Here is a 21,619-nt window from a genome sequence, read left to right on the forward strand (position 1 = left end):
CATTAGCCTATGTGAGATGTCAGAGCAACCATCATTTAGACACTGGATTGACTTGTTTTGGCATGAAGAGGCGACATGGCTGGTCTTATAGCAAGTTATGGCCCATACCTATCACACATTTGTTTCTATTTTCCTATTTTATTATAAAAACAGCTGTTTTTATCCAAAGCGATACGTGCGGGATTCAAACCCAAGACCTGCTGTGATGTTGCATGCACCGTGCCCGGCGTGCCATAACAACACCGTTTTGGTGGTGTTGTTATGGCACGGTTTATTAGATCCATTGTAATCAAGGATAAATTATTGGGGAAACAGGAGGAATTACCCAGGTTTGTTTTGGAATATCTATTAATTAAGTATCTATTTTATTTAATGACATAAAATGCGAACAGGTAGTAAGGTCCTCCCTAAATAGTTTGCTTCTTCGGGGACAGTTTGTGTCTGTTTAAAAGTCCATTAATCATCAATGTAAACACACAATATGCTTGGTTTCACTGCATTGCTGTCAAAGTTAGGGAATTTTATATATATATATATATTTTTTTAATCTAAAATATTACAACAAGTTGGTAGCCTTTATATTCAGAGGTGACATCTTCTACTGGGGCAACAGGAGGAGTTCACATAGCGTCCACCTTACTGTCTAACGAACTCCACGACGCACAGCCAATAGGATTGGAGTGCGTTGGAACCTCCCATCTTTCTAAAGTAGCATGGCCGACGTTTTGTTGTAAATTGTTAAAGTATCACTTGGTGTAGAATTCAGTTACAAACATTTAAACCATGTCAGCGCTACTTCTTTTAAGAAACGTGCATCGTGGCATTGCACTGCCATGTAGTGTCGTTCGGCCAGTTTTAGGTTGTTTTTATCACACGTATAAAGGTGTTTACGGGTACCAACCCAAACAGACTGAGGGGGACTCGAAGTTCAACAGTGACAATACCTCTGCACTCAATCAAGGTCAGTGGGTATGTTATTCATATATTGGTTGTATTTTTTATGTTCAGATATCTGTGAATTTACTGTATGCTAATTGGCTTGTAAAGTCAAGTCTGTGTAAAGTATTAGTTCATTCTAACCATGAAACTCGGGGCAACATCGTCATTCAGTTGCCTACAGTTCGTTTTAAATGAGTAATACGCGAGATAGTTGTGGGGGAAATGAACTCGTCCCTCCCTTGGTGGACGAAATAAAACTTATTTTGTAATAGTACAGTTTGAAATGAAATGACCTTTGTTTTCCTGTTTACTCAGATCATGGTCTAGCCCGACTTGTGGAAGCATATCGAGCGCATGGACACAAGGCTGCTAAAATAAACCCCCTATCGCCTCAGGACCCAGTGGTAAACAATGTACCAGAGATCAACATTCTGTCTGAATCCCTAAATGGACAGCTCAACACATCTGGTATGTACTGTAGTTATGAAACCTAAAGCCCAAAATACGAGTTACAATTTAAACACATCCTCAATCAACCATACTGGCAATACTATCTATCCAGTGACTCACCACACATAATCATGGCGTAGCATAGGCTATTATTTTTAGTTGATAATATAGTTGATCTCCTGGTACTCCTTTAGATCATGTATATTATTCCATAATTAATGTGTTATCACACAACGAGCATATCTTTTTAATTAAATTCGAATTTAATTGGTGAATATATATATTATGAGACCTTTAAGTTCTGTAATGTATTCATAACTGCTGACAGTGTGCACTTTCATGCTCTCCTGTTAAATTCCTTTCTTCAGGACTACGGAATTTTGGGAAAGCTGAGGCTCCAGTGGCAGAGGTAGTGGCGTACTTAGAGAATGCCTACTGTGGGCACATCTCTGTGGAGACCAGCCAGCTGACCAGCCTGGAGGAAAGGGAGTGGTTGGCTGATCGCTTTGAGGAACTGAAAAAGGCAACTTTCACCCCCGAGGAAAGGAGACATGTGGCCAGACTCCTGCTTGAGTCCCAGGTAGGTGTTGTAGGTCAGAGAGGATGGTGGGGATGCCATCACCTCTCACAAATCTCATGTGTCCATGTTTAGCATCCATTCATCAAGACATTATTGTTTATTGGTGGTGATCATTTAGTCCAACAGACATTTGGTGGTTAGCAATTTTGAATAAAGCTACTTCAAAGGAAGTAGAATATTATACGTTATTTGTGATTTTCTCTTGCACAATCCTAGGAGTTTGATCACTTCCTGGCTACCAAGTTCGCCACTGTGAAAAGGTATGGTGGAGAGGGAGCAGAAAGCATGATGGCCTTTTTCTATGAGGTTTTACGTCTGTCTGCCTCCAGTGGGGTGTCGGACATCGTCATGGGCATGCCCCACAGAGGCAGACTGAATCTACTCATGGGTCTCCTGCAGTTTCCACCAGAGGTCAGAGGTCATTACCATTTCACACCAGCTTTAAAACCTGCACAGACAAGTATACTGTTTCACACCATTTAAATCCAGACCAGGTCAGGTGATAAGATAAGAGTAGATAAGTGAAGTGTCATGTTAGTTTTTATCAGTGAGAAGGTAGAAAACAGTAAAGAACTATTAAACTATTCTTAAAGATTGTGTTTCTCTGTGACCCCCCAGCTCATGTTTAGGAAGATGCGTGGTTTAAGCGAGTTCCCCGAGAACTCTCCCTCCATTGGAGATGTCCTGTCTCACCTTACATCATCGGTGGAGCTGAACTTTGGAGCGGGTCACCCTCTCCATGTGACCATGTTGCCAAACCCCTCCCACCTGGAGGCCATCAACCCTGTCACCCAGGGCAAGGCCCGTGCGAGGGAGCAGCTTAAACAAGAGGGAGACTATTCCCCCCATGAAAACGCACAGCCAGGGGATAAAGTTGTCTGTCTTCAGGTACTGATTCACTCACAGCAACCTGGAAACACATTTCCCGAGTTCTTATGTAATAGAGAAGGTACATGGATACTGGTAGCATATTTTAACGATTGTCTACATTAATCATCCTCCTTTACAGCTGCGTTCAAATAAAAGATACCATCGCGTATTCCACTAGTTACAGAAAAAATCAATGTTGTGCTACAGTTTGACTTTCATTGCGGTATCCTGCTTTCCCTCAGGTTCATGGAGATGCCTCATTCTCAGGACAAGGAATTGTCCCAGAAACATTTACTATCTCCAACCTCCCACACTACAGAGTGGGAGGGAGCATCCACCTGATTGTGAACAACCAAGTTGGCTATACCACTCCATCGGAGAGAGGGAGATCATCTCTATACTGCAGTGACGTCGGTATGTGAAATTGTAATAAACGGCCATCACAACGTTGATACATACTTTAGTTGCTTGCGCAGGGTACAGGCGTGTATGTCGGTCTTCTCCTCAGGTAAGATGGTGGGCTGTGCTGTGATCCATGTCAACGGGGACAATGCAGAGGATGTTATGCGGGCCACGCGTCTGACGGTGGAGTACCAGCGGCGCTTTAGGAAGGATGTGATCCTGGACTTGCTCTGCTACCGCCAGTGGGGCCACAATGAGCTGGACGAGCCCTCCTTTACCAACCCTGCCATGTACAAGGTCATCCGGTGAGTACAGTAACAAAAAAGTAATGCAAAATGTGTTTGGAAAAATTAAAAAAGTCTAAATCTTTCGATTGTAACGTTTGATAAAATGTTTTTGTGTACTTCAGTCCGACCTTGTTAATCTATATTTGTATATCAATTTGTATTCACCTCAGCTCCAGAAAAAGCACACCAGACTCTTACACAGACCAGCTCATCTCAGAGGGCGTGATGACAGAGGAAGAGCGCGGCGAGATCAAGTCCACCCACTACTCCATGCTCAACGACAAGCTGGCCAACATGACCCTGTACAGCCCTCCCCCCACCAACCTGCAGGGCCGCTGGGGGGGCCTGGTGGAGCCAGGGGCCAAGGTCACAACCTGGGACACGGGTGTGCCTGCTTCCCTGCTGCAGTACGTGGGGGCCAAGTCTGTTGACATCCCCCAGGAAATCCAGCTCCATAGCCACCTGGGGAAGATGCATGTAAAGGTAAAGGGTTCATTAGTATGGGCTATTGCTATATTATTGTTGGCTGTTAGAGTTATAATGTATTGTATTGATAATAGAGATGCCAATGGTGACTCTTGTTGATGTGTGATGACAGGGTCGTCTGCAGAAACTTGGGGAGGGAACCAAGCTGGACTGGTCGACAGCAGAGGCAATGGCATTTGGCTCTCTACTCTGCCAAGGTCAATCAGCCTCTTCCAAACCAAATCATTTTTAGTCACAACAAATTTGTGTTTAGGTTTTTACGTGGGGTGAAAACTTTTTCTCTGTGCAGGGTTTAATATTCGCATCAGTGGACAGGATGTTGGCCGAGGCACGTTTAGTCAGAGACATGCCATGGTGGTTTGTCAGGACACCAACGACATGTACATCCCCCTCAACCACATGGATCCTCAGCAAAGAAGCTTCCTGGAGGTAACTTTACATTATGGTGCCATACCAAATGTAGCCTACTAATTGCAACATGCCAACAAAAAAAGTATGTTGTGGGAAGTCTGTTGTGGGATATACAGTAGAAAAGCACCATAGGATAACAGGTTTTCCTTGATTTTGACCATCTCAAAGGGAAATTAAATGTGTTTGTGTGCGTGCTGTGTAGGTGTGTAACAGCGCCCTGTCTGAGGAGGCTGTATTGGGGTTTGAGTACGGCATGAGCATTGCCCAGCCCAAGCTCCTGCCCATCTGGGAGGCTCAGTTTGGAGACTTCTTCAACGGCGCTCAGATCATCTTTGACACTTTCATCTCTGGAGGTTTGCTCATGTGACCAATCCCCATAGTACCTTTTTTTTCATAGTTTCTTGCTTTTAAAGTGAATGTGTTATATATATATATACTAAAGGAGAAGCAGTGAATGGGTGAGCAGGATGTTGTAATTGACTAGTTGAATTGTGGATACGTTTATAAATGGTGTATAAACGGTTCATGTGACCCCCAGGTGAGGCTAAATGGCTGCTCCAGAGTGGCATAGTGATCCTGCTGCCCCACGGCTACGACGGAGCAGGACCCGAACACTCCTCGTGTCGTATGGAGCGCTTCCTACAGGTCAGATGGACAGTCACATTTCCAGCAATGTGAAGATTAAGTGTGTCTGTTTGAATGGTACCTTTGCTTGAAGACAGGATGACATTCTGAAAAGTCATGTACCTGTGTGTCTTTTTGGATCTTGCCATCTCGTCATCCCTCAGATGTGTGACAGTAAAGAGGAAGGGGTGGATGGAGACAACGTCAACATGGGCATGGTCAACCCCACCACCCCAGCACAGTACTTCCACCTACTCCGACGACAGATGATTCGCAACTTCCGCAAGCCCCTCATTGTGGCTGGGCCAAAAACTCTGCTGAGATTCTCTGTGAGCATTACACTAGACTAGAGTAACAACTCTTAATAACAGCATTTCCAATTGAAATACAGGAATCACTTTGATCAAGAGTGAATGAGACGATAAATAATTTGTGTTACCTCTAGGGGGCAGTATCCACTCTGGCTGAAATGGGTCCAGGAACAGCATTCAAACCGGTTTTGGGTGACCACTCTGTCGTATCAGAGAGGTGATTATACACAGTAGAATGCACCCTTTTTGAGAGGTTCATGTAGGACCACTGAATTCTCAAGCTTTTTGCAGGATTGGCAGATTTTCTTCTTTACCCTTCTTTTGCAACTGGCTCCACAGATTACAGAATTCCATCGACTATGTGGTGGCATCAAATATCGAACAGAACACAGTATAATTGTGTTGTAAACGTATGTCCAGCTTTTGCAAGGACGCAAGGCCGTAGCCATGGAGTCAACATTGGGGGGGACGAATTACATTTTTTTGGATAATTTCGGACAGCGTGGTGCGTGGTTGCCTGTCGTAGCGTAGCACATTTATATTTTTATATCAATATATTTGGGGGGACATTTTGACAATATATTGGGGGGGATATGTATTATGATTACGGCCTTGCAAGGACGACATAAAAATATAAACTAGTGTACATCATATATAGTTATGAGTTTTTATTAGATCATTGAGTATTTCATAAAGGCTATTTAACCATTTCATGTGAACTTGATTGACCATCAAGTTGACTTTTTCAAATATCATTAGGGATTTTTTAATAACAAGTGGAGCTGAGAGTATTGATGGTATTGATTTATTTGTGTTATGGAAAGGAAGTTTGAGAATCATGTCATCTTAATTGGTATTGATGTTCAGAATGTTGGCGTTGTGACATCCCCATCATGCTAATTTTGTGTTCCCAAAGTGTCCAGCGGGTGGTGCTGTGTTCTGGCAAGCACTACTATGCCCTGCTGAAGCAGAGAGAGACATCTGCAGCCAGCCAGAATACAGCACTGGTCCGTGTTGAGGAACTATGCCCGTTCCCTCTGGAGACTTTGCAACAAGAGCTCTCTAAGTACAAAAATGCCAAAGGTACCCTAACCTGAAAATGTCTCTACTCACCTTAGACAATGTTAGAATATTCTTGTTTGACCTAGTACTGGGGTATTTGTTCATTCAAAATGTGTCTGCTAAAGAACATGGTCATGTTCATTTTTAAAACTTGTTTCTACCTTGTCACAGAGTTTGTCTGGAGCCAAGAGGAGCCCCAGAACATGGGCGCCTGGTCCTTCATATCTCCTAGATTCGAAAAGCAGCTGGCTTGCAAGGTGAAAGCTGGCAATATAAACAACCATTTTTATTAACAATACACGTTCGACGCAATGACAGCTACATCAATTTCTCTCCATTTTCTTTCAGCTCCGATTGGTAAGTCGGCCGGCACTACCCGCACCGGCCGTGGGTATTGGAACGCTTCATCACCAGCAGCAGGAGGCCATCCTCACTGCTACCTTCTCCTGAGACTCTGGAACACCTGGCCACAAAATGGCCGCACCTGCACCATCCCACACATCTACTGTAAATCGCATTACATTTCTCAATGTTCTAATAGCACAAAGTGCTAAAGAGACTGCTTTACAAAGAAATGAGGGGGCACATGGACTGCTATGAGACTGTTGGAATGTAAGGACTTGTAGCACAGATGAATTGAGGTTGTATGTACACACATGATGTTGATAACGGATATTTAAAACTTTCTAAACTGTCATTTGTTATTTGTTTTCTGTTCTTAGTTACAGTTCTGTTAATTGTTGCAGTTGGTCTATATTTTTCAAATGTAAAGTCTAAATTCTAATCTTGTCTCTAGGTTCTGTCTTCTCTTCATAGCTCCTATCACGTAGTACGATGGCATCTGGTATTCAGTAAAAACAGAGCAGTATTTCAATCACGTGCTCACAAATGACTAACATGGTTCAGAATGAATCTTGAGAGCTTACAAATTAAGTTTACACTGGAATTATTACATAAATTAATTGATTATATCACAAAAGAACAAAGTTTGGCACAGGCTGTGCTTTGTTATCCGTCATGTTGACTTTGAATTGAGCTTCAGATTCATAGGCCCAACCTATATTATTTTAGTGTGCAAAATAAAAGGTAAAAAGAAAAATCTCTGGCTATTATGTTTTACTTTCAGCTGCTTGCAAGCAGTTTCACTATAGTTTAGCATATTTAATTTTCACATTCAACATAGGCCTACAAAGAGAGCAAAATATTAAAAAGTAACTGAATGTACCAAGTATCAATCAAGCACAAAAAGAGATTTCAGTGTCTTAAGTCTGTGGTCACTTGCATGGTCAGAGTAGATTGAGACTTAAAAGAAAACATATGGTTAGTTGCCTTAAAGAGGATTAACAGTCTGTTTTATATGTTGGAGTGTAGGCTACATTGAACTGGCTACTAGCAACAACCTTTTTTTGTTTTCTTAGATCTACGGCCATGTGCGACATCGTTATTGTAAGTTTTTCTCAGTAGTTCTAAGTTTTTATTCACTATGGACAAGGAATGCCATTGTAAATCCGACCACTGTCTGGGTCGTGGGTTTGGTGCAATGCGAACACTCTAAACGTTCACTCATACATACTCACGCTGTCAGATACATAGGCGAGGGCAGACTCCCACTCCTTATTGCTATAACAACCAAAAGGGCGGTCGGTATTACGAACAGCGGTGCAGATGCACAACGACTCAGGAGTCATCCTTCACATAGTAGATGTTACTTCCCATAATTCTGAAGGGAACATTGTTGGCAATTCTAAGGACACAAAATAATGAAGCTCACGGTCTGGTTACGTCAAACAGATTAGTCAGATAACCTGTACGTGTCGTGGTAGGACACCTCTGCTTTTGCGCTGCAGTACATGGATGGGCTGAGACAAGGTGTAATTTGTATACTATCAAGAACCTCTTGCTGATATTTTGTCAGCAGATTTAGCACATTTAGACATATACAGACAGCTCGAGTTGTCTCACGTACTTCCCTGGTGCGACATGGCAAGGGAGAATGGAGAGTTCGGGGATGGACCCTCGTGGAAAAAACATGTTGATGATATCAAGAAAATATTTGACTTCAAAGAAGTCCTTGGAACGTAAGTAATACTGTATGCTATCGACTTTCAGGTCCATGATTGGAAACACTGAATGGAACTTTATCACCAGTTAACCAGTTAAACCTCCGACTACAGACAAAAGACATTGTAGCCTACGTTAACGGAAACGCAATTTTGTCACTACAGACAGCTGTTGAATATCGAATAGGCTAGTCCATGAAAGACGTGTAAATAAATATTGTTTATATTTGTTTTGGGGGGTAGGCCTTGACGGGAAATAGTGCAATATAAAGAGTAAACGATAGCTTACATAGAATATCAAAATAAATGTGAAGTTACTTTTCTGTAAAAAAAAAATCATCTCGAGTCAACATTGGCCATCACTGTTTTTCATATCCGTTAGGCTACATTAAATATAGACATTTGGAAGCAAGAGTTAACAAGAGACTCAATTTATCTTTCTAATGACATTTCTGATGTCCTCACACTCAAATAACATAGCTAGTTCTAAGATGAGCATGTTGTTGATTAGGTCTACTTTTACATCGAATTGTAAACATCTTATAAATGGTCGTATGGTTTGCAGCAGAGGAAGTCTCCTAATAGATCATTTGATCTATCGGCGACACGTAATCACAGCTTTGATGACTTACTTGACTTCTGTAAATAACTCATTGATGTCACTTTAGATGCTGTTAAAATACTGCACACTCGCACATAGTTTGTGGATTGGTTTCAGTAGCCCCGTTTGTTGTACGCTGAGAGACAGCCTTGTTATTTTCATGCTTGGACTACAGTATAGACAAATTCCAGAGGTTATTTCTGTCCACAGTTATTACCGCTTGTCTGTTCTCACAAGGTGAGTTATGATGCAGTAGGAGCATGTAAGCACTCACTTGGGAGGGCACATTCCCCAAAATGGAAGCCTTTACATGCTTGCCAATATCTGTCCAGGTCTATTCCTGCACAGAAAAAAAGTTATGCAATAATTGGGCCTTCTGTTCAGTGAAACCATAAAAACACATCTCAAGTCAATGCATTGATGTGTGTATTTTTCTCTGTAATGAAGCAGGTTTTCATTTCAGTTCTCCTCACAGATGCAGCTCACATAGCCTAGCCTACAACAGCACCTCCCCCCTCTGACTGAGCAGAATGTGATTTGATTTTTTTTTTGTTGGAGGAGTAAAAAATTGAATCTCCCCAAGGAAATATGTTTTTGACTCAGGAGATCGGTGTCAACCTGAAAATTCACCAAGATCTGAAAAAAATAAACAAGCATTCCAATCCCCATTTACAACTGTAAACACAGATAATAACAGAGGATGTTGGTAGCTGTTGCTAAATATTTCCTTAGCATGACACAACAATGTTATATCTCCAGGTATTGATTGTAGGGTGCGACTCCTTTAATTTTTTCAAACGTGCACAGACCTACACGCGTGGGTGCACACACATACACATACCCAGATCTGCATTATTCTTGTTTTGTTGCAGAGGCACAACTTGGGCTCTCCAGCATCCTTAGTTCTTGTGCTGAGTGAAAAGAACCTTTACAAAATGCTATGAATGAATAGGCTTTGTTCTACATATAATCAGAGTCATGTGTTCATACGTTAAAGACAACTAATTACCTCACAATCCAACGCATCTATACACTTTTGTATTACCTGCTTTACATTTACATTTAGTCATTTAGCAGACGCTCTTATCCAGAGCGACTTACAGTAAGTACAGGGACATTCCCCCGAGGCAAGTAGGGTGAAGTGCCTTGCCCAGGGACACAACATCGTTTTTGCACAGCCAGGAATCAAACCAGCAACCTTCTGATTACTAGCCCGATTCTTTAACCGCTCAGCCACCTGACTCACTTGACTTTACAAGGACATGCTGTCATATTGTCATCAAGAAAGCACATTCCCTCTCCCCAGAGTCCTGTATCAACATCACAGACTCAAGCTGAGGCTCCTGCAGTCTGAATCAGGGAGTGCCTTGTTGTGTATGCAGTGCCGCTAAGCCAGTCTCACAGCAGGTCACCTAGGGCAAGCCAGCCATAGGGCTGGGTTCTCCTGCTCAACCCCATGGCTTTAACTGGAGATTAAGAATAGACTGACCTAGGAAGGAGTGGAGGACAGGAACGTTCACAGATTATCCTCCTCCCCCCTTTTTCTACAGGCTTCCCCACATCTGAAGCCCAACTATCATCCCCTTTAGTGTCCGCCTCTGTGCGTCCACAAACCTCAGTCATTCAGTTTAGTTTTCCATTTAGTATATTATATTATTAGTATAAGTTATAACCCAATATCCAACTGTCTTCCCACTACAGGAAATGAGATTCCATACAAGAATATGCTGTCACTGCTGATAATATAATTTCTCTGTCACATTGATTCGGCCCTTGATGTTGACTTCCCAGATTTTCCCGCCAACCATACTTAGCTGCTTTCTTAATCCTTAGACATAAAAACACACACTGTAGCAGTTTAGGTGTCTTGCAGGCAATAACATTGATGTATTTCTGATCAATAGGAGTCTTGGATGGAAACACTGGGGCTGTGTCTCTAAATGGTTATTGCGCTTTGGTTTGCCCTCTGTTTCATACTGTTACGGTTGTAGCTAATGAAATCTGCGCTACTGAAGCCACACTGGCTCCATCTCTGCCAGACTTGTTCCTCCTTCTGTCCTCTGCAGGGCTAATTTCAGTTTTAAGCTGCTGATATTCTGAGGGAGCAGGTAAGTGACTACATAGGTGGACGCCCTAGCAGATCCCTGTGGCGAAGCCACCAAAGTGGTCAGCATTAGTGGAAGAGTTGGCCCGCAGCAGGTGTAATGAGGCACAAGTCAAAGATACTTTTAACAACAACTGTAAGCAAAAAATGACTTTGAATACCACCAACAATTTAATTGTCTAGTCATATCAAGGTCAAAATTGCCGTCTCTGTACCATCGTGCTTTGTTAATTTTTTTAATTTTAAATTCTACTTTTAAGGAAAGTGCTGTTCCTGGTTTTTCTCCCAGGGACATGGAAGTAAAGTGGATCTTTGTGTTTCTGTAGATGAGTTCCTCACAGTTAGAGTGTGACCTGAACTGCAGCTAGGCAACTGGAATGATGGCAACCCAGAGCTGTTCTGTGGGTGCAGTGACCCGCTGACTGGTACTCCACCCACGCCTCCACTCCTCAAACCATCCACACCTTATCCTCTCATCAAGATGATTCCTAAAACACAGCACTCTGCAAATATGACACTTTATGTAACCATTCACTAGAGGCTAATCTGGTTTATTCATAATGTTGGATTGTGGTCATTTCACAAATATCTATTACTATATAATGTCAACTGATTTTATATTTTAATTGTCGGCAGATATTCATTTGAGTGTGGGAATTTTATAAAGCTATATCTGTTCATGTCTAATTTGCCACTGAGTGGCAGTGGCCTCAGCCCTATAGGCTTAGTAACAGGCTGCTGAAGTGCGCCAGTGTGGAGGACATCTATCTGTGGAGAGCAGGCAGTAATCACCCTTATCTAAACAATCTGGCTCCCATGAGATCTCTGGCTTAGTGGCATCTTTAGATAGATTTTGGCCAAGCCTCTGGTGTATTTACGCATGTGTTTATTTCTTTATTTATGACTGACAAGCTCTTATCATGCAGTGAGGCTAACCTCCAGGAAAGTACGAATGATTGTTTCCCCCCTTTCATCAACCATGCAGTGAGCTTAAAGCTTATATTCCAAGAACACTGGCCCATGTCCATGAACTGTTAATACTACAAACGGGGAACATCCTTTTCTGTTGTTGATGTATACAGGACAACATAATGATAGAGGTGAATCAGAAATGATCTACAAGAGACACTAGGACCCTCTACAACACAAAGATGTAACTATACACGTTATCCATAGTACATATTTTATGGAAAGGTAGTGTTAGTATTTTCTACAAATCTTACTCTAGAATGTCCTCGTCAGATTATGGGTGTACTGCTCATCACAACAATTTGTAGATTATAGGTACTGAGACATTAGAATGGTCGGCAAAACAGTAACTGGGGGCGGTGAAGCGAGATCCACAAGCAGGGATTCACCTGGATTATCAAGCCTCGACTCTATCCAATAGATTACATAACAGGAGTACTTATGCGTCTTACACAAGATGATTCGATGTGATTACTCAGCAGTGGTAGCAGGACGGAGGTACTGTAAAAACGACAGCATCAGCCCCCACGAAGCAGACCTGCAAAACAAGATATGCTATTTTACATTAGGACACCCTGCACTGTCGTTGTTGACAAAGCTTGATGTAGAGCACAGTAGTTCTGGACAGCATGGTGTCTTATTGTGAGACGCTGTGTAAAACAGTCCCACCAGCTCTCCAGTGTTTGTCTAACTGGATGGAGTGGTGTGTGCCGAATGTCTCACAGCCAAAGCTACAATGAGGGCACTGGAGAAATTCGGGTCTCTTTACCCCAAGAGCCTTTAAGGTCAACCTCACGCTAAGCAACAACTTGCATGAGAGCGATAGTGTGTTCATTCCTCTGAGGTCTGAAAGGCAGAGAATACAGGGTGACACTGGGTCAAGCACATTTTTTGGGGCCATGCTGCAAATTGGGCTGTGGTAATGGATTGAAATGAGTTTTAATCAAGAGGCAAATTTAAAGAGCCTCTCTCATCTCTTAATGCTGGGCTTCTGTGCCGTGTCACACTCAGGATTATTTTGGGATCAAATTGTGTAGTTACTGTGGAGTCACACAGGCTATCAGGCTCTGTTTGAGTGTGTGTGTATTTTACCTCTTGTTACACACCCTCACCCAAATGTTCCATGAACTGTGGATGTATACTCTGCTTTGTCAGGAAACGATATCTATATTTAAACGAGGCTGCGGTAGGAACGTTGCTACAGTTTGATGTGACATCTCCTTACGACATTTTTAAGGCTTCCTGTGGTTATAATCATTGTGTTTCTTGTAAGCTGCAGAGAGCAAACGCTGCTTGGTAAAGAAGTGAGCCAGAGACGTTTCACATGCACAGTGTGAGGAAACAGGAACCACACTCCTTTCTATTTACATACCATACTGTGTAAATTGATGTTAGGGACTGAACACATAAATGCAGCACATAATTGGTCTCTCAGTGGTACTTAGACAAAATAGTAGGTTACAGTATAGATGTCTTGCTCCTTGAACTTATTCAATATTCACAAAGGGAGACCCTTGTTTTTCCTTTACATGCATGCACATGCATCTCATGGCCAATTTCTAAAGAAGGTGTTCTTATCTATGCCATATAAAACCAACTCTCCTTCGGGGTTAGTGTGTGGTCCTCACCCCTCTAGACCAGTTCCTGTCTGTGTATCTCCCACAGCGTGTTCGTGGGAAAGTTAACCACCTGTACCCCTGCCTGGGCTAACCTTGTGGAGTGTCGAGAGAAGGATTTGCATGGATTTGATGACCACAGGGGACTTAGATGACAGATCGTGGCTCACTTTAACTGCCTGGGATGGGCATAGAATAGACCATAATGGATCTTTAATACAGACCAATGTTTCTGATAAAGAGGGGGGGGGGGGGGTCTAAGTGAGGGGCAAAACCAACAGCTTCCAACAAGCACTAATTTCCTCTATGGGAAGATAATAACATGGCAGGAGGAATAGGAGGAGAGAAAAGCAGTGGAGGGCATGTGAAAGAATATAAATGGGTGGGAAAGGGGAGGGTGGAAAGAAAACGAAGCTAATCGTGACGCCAGCTCAGACAGATTCATCAAGGTGGGGTGAACATGGTAGCATAGCAACAGATACAGATTGCTTGGGAATATATTCTCTTAATTTCACATTTGCTTGTCTTAAAAAAGATTTCATGTGTAGTGACGTGATGGAGGGCATCTATCTATCGAGCGTTCAAGTTTTTGATGTTTTAAAGGGGTTAAAAGTGTTTGCAATGCGAGGGCTTACACACAGCCATGCAAATGCACCAGCATGCAATGACACACGACAATGTTGCGCACATCCGTGGGCTTTGTAGGTTCTCAGCAAATATTCACAGTATGCTGTTTGTGTACTCTGGGATGTCCTTCTTTGAGCACTGTCTATGTATTCGCGCAGGGAAGGTTTCCTATGTCAATACTCTCTGTCTGTGCTTACGTAAAGCTGACCATTTTACTCTCTCTCTTTGTCTGCCTCCACCCTATCTCTTCTGCCCCCCCCATATATCCCTCTCCTTTTTCTCCCTGTCTCTTCCTCGCTGCCCTCTCTTATAGTGGGGCATTCTCTGAAGTTGTGATGGCTCGGGAGAAAGCCTCGGGTAAGATGGTTGCAGTAAAGTGCATTCCGAAAAAGGCTTTGAAAGGGAAGGAGACCAGCATCGAGAACGAAATTGCCGTGCTTAGGAAGTAGGTACCATGGAATACCACTAGACCTCGCTATTGTAACCTTCCCCCGTTCTACACACCTGACTGAAAATCCTCACCTTCCCCTCACATTCCTGCCTCCATCTCCCCTTTGAACTTTGGCCTGTAAGCCATTTAGAGTGAGGCTTGAAATCTATATTGTCAGTGCTAAAGAAACTGCCCAGGCCTTGTAGAACTCATATACGCCAGCGCACTTCATTATGACCGAGTCAGGTCACATCTATGACGCTGTCAGCCCCTGTCTCATGGAATAGGACTGGGGGTGAGGGCCGTATCCTCCAATCTCCCTAGACAAGGGTACGCTGGCGTAGTTGAAGAAGTAGTTGCCTGGTTACAGTTGCCACCCCCACCCACCCACCCACCCTTACCTCACCCCCCCTCCTCCTTACCCCCCCCATGTTAACCCTTTTTTTGATCTAACAGCCCCAGAGCATGACTGCATGTTTCCTGAGTCTAAGTTGGAGGCAGTTGTTGGTGTTATCGATCTCCCCCCCTCCTGTCCCTTCCACCTCCCCCCACCCACCTGTTATTCTCTGTGTTATCAACTTGTCTCCAAGGAGTTTTAGTGTTCAGCCACCCCGCTGTTGCTTGGACACGAGACCCCGCCACCTTGATTCATTCAGTTTTTCAGGTGCTCATGCTGCTTACGCTAATCATGACAGGGTTGCAGTTGTATGAGTCACTGCTTAGTATGGTATGAGAATTCCCTCTCCTAAGTTACACAAAAGCTTTTTATCCAACCTGCGTGTATTGGTGTATGATTGCAAAGAGGAGGGTTCAGCCAGCTCATTTTCACTACGCCTTCACTGAACCCCCACGCAAACTCGTCTTCTCCAGTTCTGCAAGTGGTTAAAGGTTAAGGTTAAAGCAAGTAAAAAGGGTACTTTATACATTGAATGGCTTCATTGTGGTAAAATAATGCTGCCATTTTCTGTTCAGGACTGAAATGGTCAGAAGTTAATAGTTATAAAACTGTCCTGTTTCTTTTGCAGGATAAAACATGAAAACATTGTGGCATTGGAGGACATCTATGAGAGCTCCAACCACTTGTACCTTATCATGCAATTGTGAGTATCTTAAACCCTGAAGATAATGTTGTTAATTTATAACTATAACCTTGAACATATTGTGATATAATGGTGTCTCAACCCCCTTGACTTCCATATGGATGCAATTCAATGTGATGTTGCATCATGTTTCACTGTATGCCAGTATTATTAGAACATTGGCATCAGTGGGTATTTACCTTTGAAGCCTTCCCTGTAAATGTAAGGAGTGCTGATTCCTTGTTTTGTGTCCTCAGAGTTTCTGGAGGGGAGCTTTTTGACCGTATTGTAGAGAAGGGCTTCTATACTGAAATGGATGCAAGCAGGCTCATCAAACAGGTTTTGGATGCAGTAAACTACCTCCACGCCATGGGTATAGTACATAGAGACCTCAAGGTACTATAGCTACTTACACACAAATATACAGACACGTTCGTACACAGAGCCCTCACAAGACTCTGTGTACTGGTTTCAGTGTCCATCTTTAATACGGAGAACCATACACACACACAATGTTTTATGAAGTCTTCTTTTTCTTTCTTTTAGCCAGAGAATCTTCTCTACTTTAACCCCCACAACGAGTCCAAGATCATGATCAGTGACTTTGGCCTCTCAAAGATGGAGGGAACAGGAGATGTAATGGCCACAGCCTGTGGAACTCCAGGATATGTGGGTGAGCCTTCCCCCTGTTGTCTGTTGATGTGAAACGTACTTTATGTCATGTGCCAAGCAGAAGACTCCGACTTGCTCCGACCGTGAATCTGAGTAACATAAACTCAACCTTTTTAAACTGACTAACCCTTAACCCTTTGCTACTTCCATAGCTCCTGAGGTGCTAGCACAGAAGCCCTACAGCAAAGCAGTGGACTGCTGGTCTATCGGTGTTATTGCTTACATACTGTAAGTGCTACATTTTTGTACTAACAAGCTGTCATTTTGTATAGATTATAAAAAAATAAGGTCACAGGGGGAATAGAAGAGCTCGCAATATTAGTTAAGATGCGTGAATATCCTGGTGATGGGGGTGGGTGGGGTGAGGGGTTATGCTAGCTTTGTAGCTGGGCAACACAAAAAGTCATATGGTACGCACCGCATGAAGTTCTGCCTGATTACATTACCTCAAAAGCTTTTAGTCTAAACTGACCTGACAAAATGTCTTTGCAACGAGCCGGCCAAACTAATTACCTGGAGTGTTACTGGAGATGGTGTTCACTGGAGGGAAATCATTTCCGGTCTTGTTCGTCAGACGTGGTGAGCGTTTAAGGTAGTCAGGTGGAACCATCAGGCGAATGCTCTACAGTAGCAGAAGAGTTTGACATTGATCAGAGGGAGATATCTCAACACCAGGATTAATTTGGAAAATGGTGATTACTTTATGTTGTTATCAAAACAAAATGTCTGGAGTGGATTGAGATTCCACAACACTAAATAACCATTTCGAGAGTTTCCTTTCCTTCATGTTGCTTTGTTGTTGTGTTCTATGTCCTAGGTTATGTGGCTATCCTCCCTTCTATGACGAGAATGACTCCAAGCTCTTTGAACAGATTCTCAAGGCAGACTATGAATTTGATGCTCCGTATTGGGATGATATATCAGACTCTGGTGAGTTGTGTGTCTGTGTATGTGGCAGGGGCGTAGCCATGGGTAGGTCTGGGTAGGCACCGACTTACCCAATATGTTCTAAGGCCTACCCAAAAACGAAAATATCTCAGAAAAATTATGCACTGCATAATTATGCAAAAAACTGAAATGATGCCTATCCATATTTTTCTAGGCCTACCCAAAAAGATTATTCTGGCTACGCCCCTGGTATGTGGGCCTCTGTTCTTGTACAGTGCTATATTGCATGGATGAGACCAATGAAATCGCTGAGGTTAAACTGATGTTTCACAGCTAAAAACTTCATCAGCTGCCTGATGGAGAAGGACCCAGAGAAGAGGTTCACATGTGACCAAGCTCTGGAGCACCCATGGTGAGTGACTAACCATCTTAACCACTGCTGCCGCAGGCCTCTCGACCACCACAATCACAGGGAATCACAGAGAACCACACGACTTAGTGAAAACTGACAGGATCATGATGCAGACACACAGCGTGGATGACGCACGTATTTTGGAAAACATTTCCTCCCACTGTCATCTGTCACCATGGCTCCCCTCCTATACCCCGCTCTGAGGGAGAGAGATAGAGAGAGGGATATAGGGGAGAGAGAGCGAGAAGGGGGAGGGGGGCAGATGGGGGGAGACAAAGGAAGAAAGAGGTATAGAAAGAGAGGCGTATCGGGAGACAGTGAGAAAGAAAGAGAGAGAAAGGGATGAATCTGCTGAATTAATGGCTGCCAATTAGTGGCTGGTGTCCTGAAGGATGCTTGGAGAATGCTGAGGCACTAATCAACAATTACAGTGGCTTCCCTCTGCTTGGGCCAGAGCTAACGAGAGGGACCGTATGTGGGAGGTTGTCTCTGGCTGAGAATATGAAACAGCTCTGTTAGGCTTTAATGGTGCCATTGGGTCTTTGACAGCTGGTGGGATCCAGCTGACATTGACAGTGTTTGTGTGATGTGTCGCAGCCATGGTAGCAGGTGTGAATTTAGAGATGGAAGGGGGCATATGAGTGCATTCTCACAAATGGGTATAAACACCTTTTGTTTCTAATGGAAGGCCTTCAATAGCATAGTGCAGGGGTGGGCAACCCTGGTCCTCGAGGGCTGCTGTCCTGTATGTTTTAGATGTTTCCATGCTCCAGCACACCTGTTTCAAATGAATGGTCATTACCCGGCTTCCACAGAGCTTGATAACAACCCATTCATTTGAAACAGGTGTGCTGGAGCAGGGAAACATCTAAAACATACAGGACAGCGGCTCACAAGGACCAGGGTTGCCCACCCCTGGCATAGTGCATTCTGTCGAGGAGTGGCTCTTAGTGTTCTGCGTTGTGAGTTGTTCACTATTGGTGCGATCAAAAGGGAATTGTATTTTTCTCCAGGATCGCAGGAGACACGGCTCTCTGCAAGAACATCCATGAATCTGTCAGTCGCCAGATGCGTAAAAACTTTGCCAAAAGCAAATGGAGGGTGAGTACATGTTCTTTAACTCAGGGCTCATTGTACTCCTGTGTGTATGTAAATATTAACAGCACTTCTCTCTCTCTCTCTCTCTCTCTCTCTCTCTCTCTCTCTCTCTCTCTCTCTCTCTCTCTCTCTCTCTCTCTCTCTCTCTCTCTCTCTCTCTCTCTCTCTCTCTCTCTCTCTCTCCCACCGTCACAGCAAGCGTTCAATGCCACGGCTGTGATCCGCCACATGAGGCGCCTGCAGCTGGGCAGCAGTCTGGGCAGCAGTTTTGGCGGCAGTATTGACACCACCATCCCCACTGCCCGCAGTCAGGCCAGAGGCCCTGCCAAGAGCCAGTCTGTGGACTGCGCCCCAATCTCCTGTAAGGATAGAATGCGATGATTTCTAAGGATCTGGAAGGATGACAGTTTATTTTTTCTTTATTTGTATTCAGTCTTCCCAAAGAGGTTAAAGTGTTAGACAAAGCAGGTTATGTAGGAGAATAGAATTTAATATAATACAACTATTTGGAATTATATTGTTGCCTTGTTGTACTGCATTAGACCATACCATTGGTACCATTTTTGTCCCCCCCCCAGGTCAACCTGCTGCCGCTGCATCCTGCAGCCGGAATATTAGCCCCCCCACTTCCATCGGTGAGGAGCCACAGGTGGTGACGGTGGAGGCTCCCCGGCCACGCCCCTCCACCGTCACCACCATCCACACTGGGACTAAATGACGCCAGGTTCCACGGGAGGTCAGCTGGGAGACCACGGAGCTTTGAGACGGCACACAGCTGTTCCCGGCTCTCAGTATTCCACCATCGGTCCACTTGGTTTTTGCCCATCCCGCCTATTCCCCAGCGGCCATGCTAGCTGCGCTGGGGAGATCTTGAGGAGCGTCACCTCATCTCCTATTACCACAGCTCATCACTGTACCCCAGTGCTGCACTCTGCACTGCATGTCTGGCGGTAAGGAGAAGAGCCACGTGTCCCTTCTGCTTAGAGACTGAAGGGGCTCAGTGTTTCAGAGTGGCTAGTCCTGTGCACCTCGTTATGGGAACTCCTATTTTATTTATTAAGTAAGGCTGTCGTACTTTGACTGTCAGGCACACAGTGCCCCCTATATTGTCAATGCCTTGTGTAAGCAGGGCACCTGAAACAGTGGAAGCAGAGAAGTCGTGTTGCGCAAGTCAAACAAGCAGAGCTTTCAAATTGCATTAGATGGTGATTCCTTTTATCCTCCAGATTTTGTTCTCTTTTTTTCTCTCCAATTGCAGTTGATACAGTAGGTAGGTCACTCACCACAGTATGACACAAGTGTTACTCCTTTGCTTCTTGTTGTCTGGTAAACAGAAATCCAGACTTTCATATTTATATATTCAAGACGATGTGCACACGTTTTTAATGAATTGCTTTTGTTTTGTGATTTGAGTTGGCAAGAGAAGGTTAGATGGTAAGTGCATTGTACTCTTTTCTTAATTGAAATGTATTAAATTACTTATTTTCTTATTATGACTCTTTGGAAGAATGTTGCTTTTAATGTGTAAAGGTGTACTAAACCTTTTCTTTGATTAATTGGCAAACAGTGTTCAGTAAAAAAAATTATGAAAATGGTGATTACTTAATGTTCAGGTAAACAAAAAAATCCAGTTGTTACTTTGTTTTTACAGGTTTTTTTCTTGAGTGTTTGACATTACTGTGAAGCCCTCCTTATCCTCTGGAAGGCAGTTTATAGATTTAGCTTTGTGACTGGTTCTCAGGGAAATAATTTAACAAAAATACACAAAATAATTCCTTTAAAATGATGCTGCTGATGACCATGTATTTGGGGAATGGACCTTCTGAAATCAATGACCACATCACATATTCTAATGTGCCATTAAGACAGGTTGCCTCGTGAGTTTTTTAGTCCATCAAATTGATATGAGGTAGCTATGCGTTACCTTACGTTGAGGGGGATGTTTCTCATCAAATATTTACAAAATATCATAATCAGAGGACATTATGAATGTGAGTACAAGAAAAGAGAAATAAGGTGTATGATAAAGATTACTGTGGTATATGTTCACATTAACACACTGAAAATGGCATGCTGAGAAAAAAAGAAACATTTACAATACTGTTCCTTTACTGCTTTATCATCCAATATAGTCAAGCCTATTACACACAGTATCGTATAGTTCAGCTTCCATTCAGACAGTGGCTGTTCTGAGCTCAGCTCACATGCTATACACATTGGTTACTGGACTTTTGGTACCTCTCTACCACTCCCTCTATATCTCCCTCTCTCTCTCTCCCTGAGATTGTGGTCAAACAAGAGAGAGAAGTATACTGCCTAAGACGCATTCAAAATTGTCTGTACTTGTTTCTGCTTAATGTGTCACTGTCCCTGGCTCCTGGAACAAGAATGTTCCATATGAATGTGCTCGATGAGAGCAGGCCACTTTGAATTGTAGAACTCAATGCATGTTTTGTGTTGACTACTTCTCAGGCGCTGTAAAAGACTGTGTTTATGAAATTACAGATGAATCAGTAGCCTCTGTGTACTGTAAATACAAATCTCATTCATCGTGTTTGCTTGGACCAGAGTGTTTATTTGTGTATTTTCTTATGTGTTCCTACCAAAAACATAACACAAAGCATAATATGAAGCATGAATG

At 43.2% G+C, this 21,619-nt stretch overlaps 2 protein-coding genes across 2 annotated transcripts; both read left to right on the plus strand.

Annotated features, from left to right (window-relative positions):
- Positions 1-687: 687 nt before the first annotated feature.
- Positions 688-7,521, plus strand: dhtkd1 (dehydrogenase E1 and transketolase domain containing 1). Its single transcript, XM_062462189.1, has 17 exons — positions 688-961; positions 1,255-1,407; positions 1,758-1,969; positions 2,186-2,380; positions 2,588-2,857; positions 3,082-3,253; positions 3,348-3,546; positions 3,699-4,011; positions 4,127-4,211; positions 4,304-4,443; positions 4,628-4,778; positions 4,964-5,070; positions 5,214-5,378; positions 5,495-5,577; positions 6,277-6,443; positions 6,594-6,679; positions 6,771-7,521. The coding sequence occupies exons 1-17, from the start codon at positions 784-786 to the stop codon at positions 6,870-6,872; spliced, it is 2,778 nt and encodes a 925-aa protein (XP_062318173.1). The 5' UTR covers positions 688-783; the 3' UTR covers positions 6,873-7,521.
- A 505-nt stretch (positions 7,522-8,026) lies between these two features.
- On the plus strand, positions 8,027-21,532 carry camk1db (calcium/calmodulin-dependent protein kinase 1Db). Its single transcript, XM_062462202.1, has 11 exons — positions 8,027-8,500; positions 14,713-14,844; positions 15,855-15,929; positions 16,166-16,304; positions 16,455-16,581; positions 16,733-16,808; positions 17,398-17,510; positions 17,802-17,880; positions 18,894-18,981; positions 19,174-19,339; positions 19,557-21,532. Exons 1-11 carry the CDS (start codon positions 8,403-8,405, stop codon positions 19,694-19,696), a joined length of 1,233 nt encoding a protein of 410 aa, XP_062318186.1. The 5' UTR covers positions 8,027-8,402; the 3' UTR covers positions 19,697-21,532.
- Positions 21,533-21,619: the final 87 nt, after the last annotated feature.

This window comes from Osmerus eperlanus, chromosome 5 (assembly GCF_963692335.1).
Source record: "Osmerus eperlanus chromosome 5, fOsmEpe2.1, whole genome shotgun sequence".
NCBI lineage: Eukaryota > Metazoa > Chordata > Actinopteri > Osmeriformes > Osmeridae > Osmerus > Osmerus eperlanus.

Excerpts from the sequence above, each read along its gene's own strand:
- dhtkd1 (XM_062462189.1), top strand. The coding sequence starts at position 784 with ATGTCAGCGCTACTTCTTTTAAGAAACGTGCATCGTGGCATTGCACTG. Across the intron at positions 4,444-4,627 it reads AGCAAAGAAGCTTCCTGGAG|GTGTGTAACAGCGCCCTGTC; the intron begins GTAACTTTACAT and ends CGTGCTGTGTAG. Across the intron at positions 5,578-6,276 it reads CACTCTGTCGTATCAGAGAG|TGTCCAGCGGGTGGTGCTGT; the intron begins GTGATTATACAC and ends GTGTTCCCAAAG.
- camk1db (XM_062462202.1), top strand. The coding sequence starts at position 8,403 with ATGGCAAGGGAGAATGGAGAGTTCGGGGATGGACCCTCGTGGAAAAAA. Across the intron at positions 15,930-16,165 it reads TTGTACCTTATCATGCAATT|AGTTTCTGGAGGGGAGCTTT; the intron begins GTGAGTATCTTA and ends TTGTGTCCTCAG. Across the intron at positions 17,881-18,893 it reads CAAGCTCTGGAGCACCCATG|GATCGCAGGAGACACGGCTC; the intron begins GTGAGTGACTAA and ends ATTTTTCTCCAG.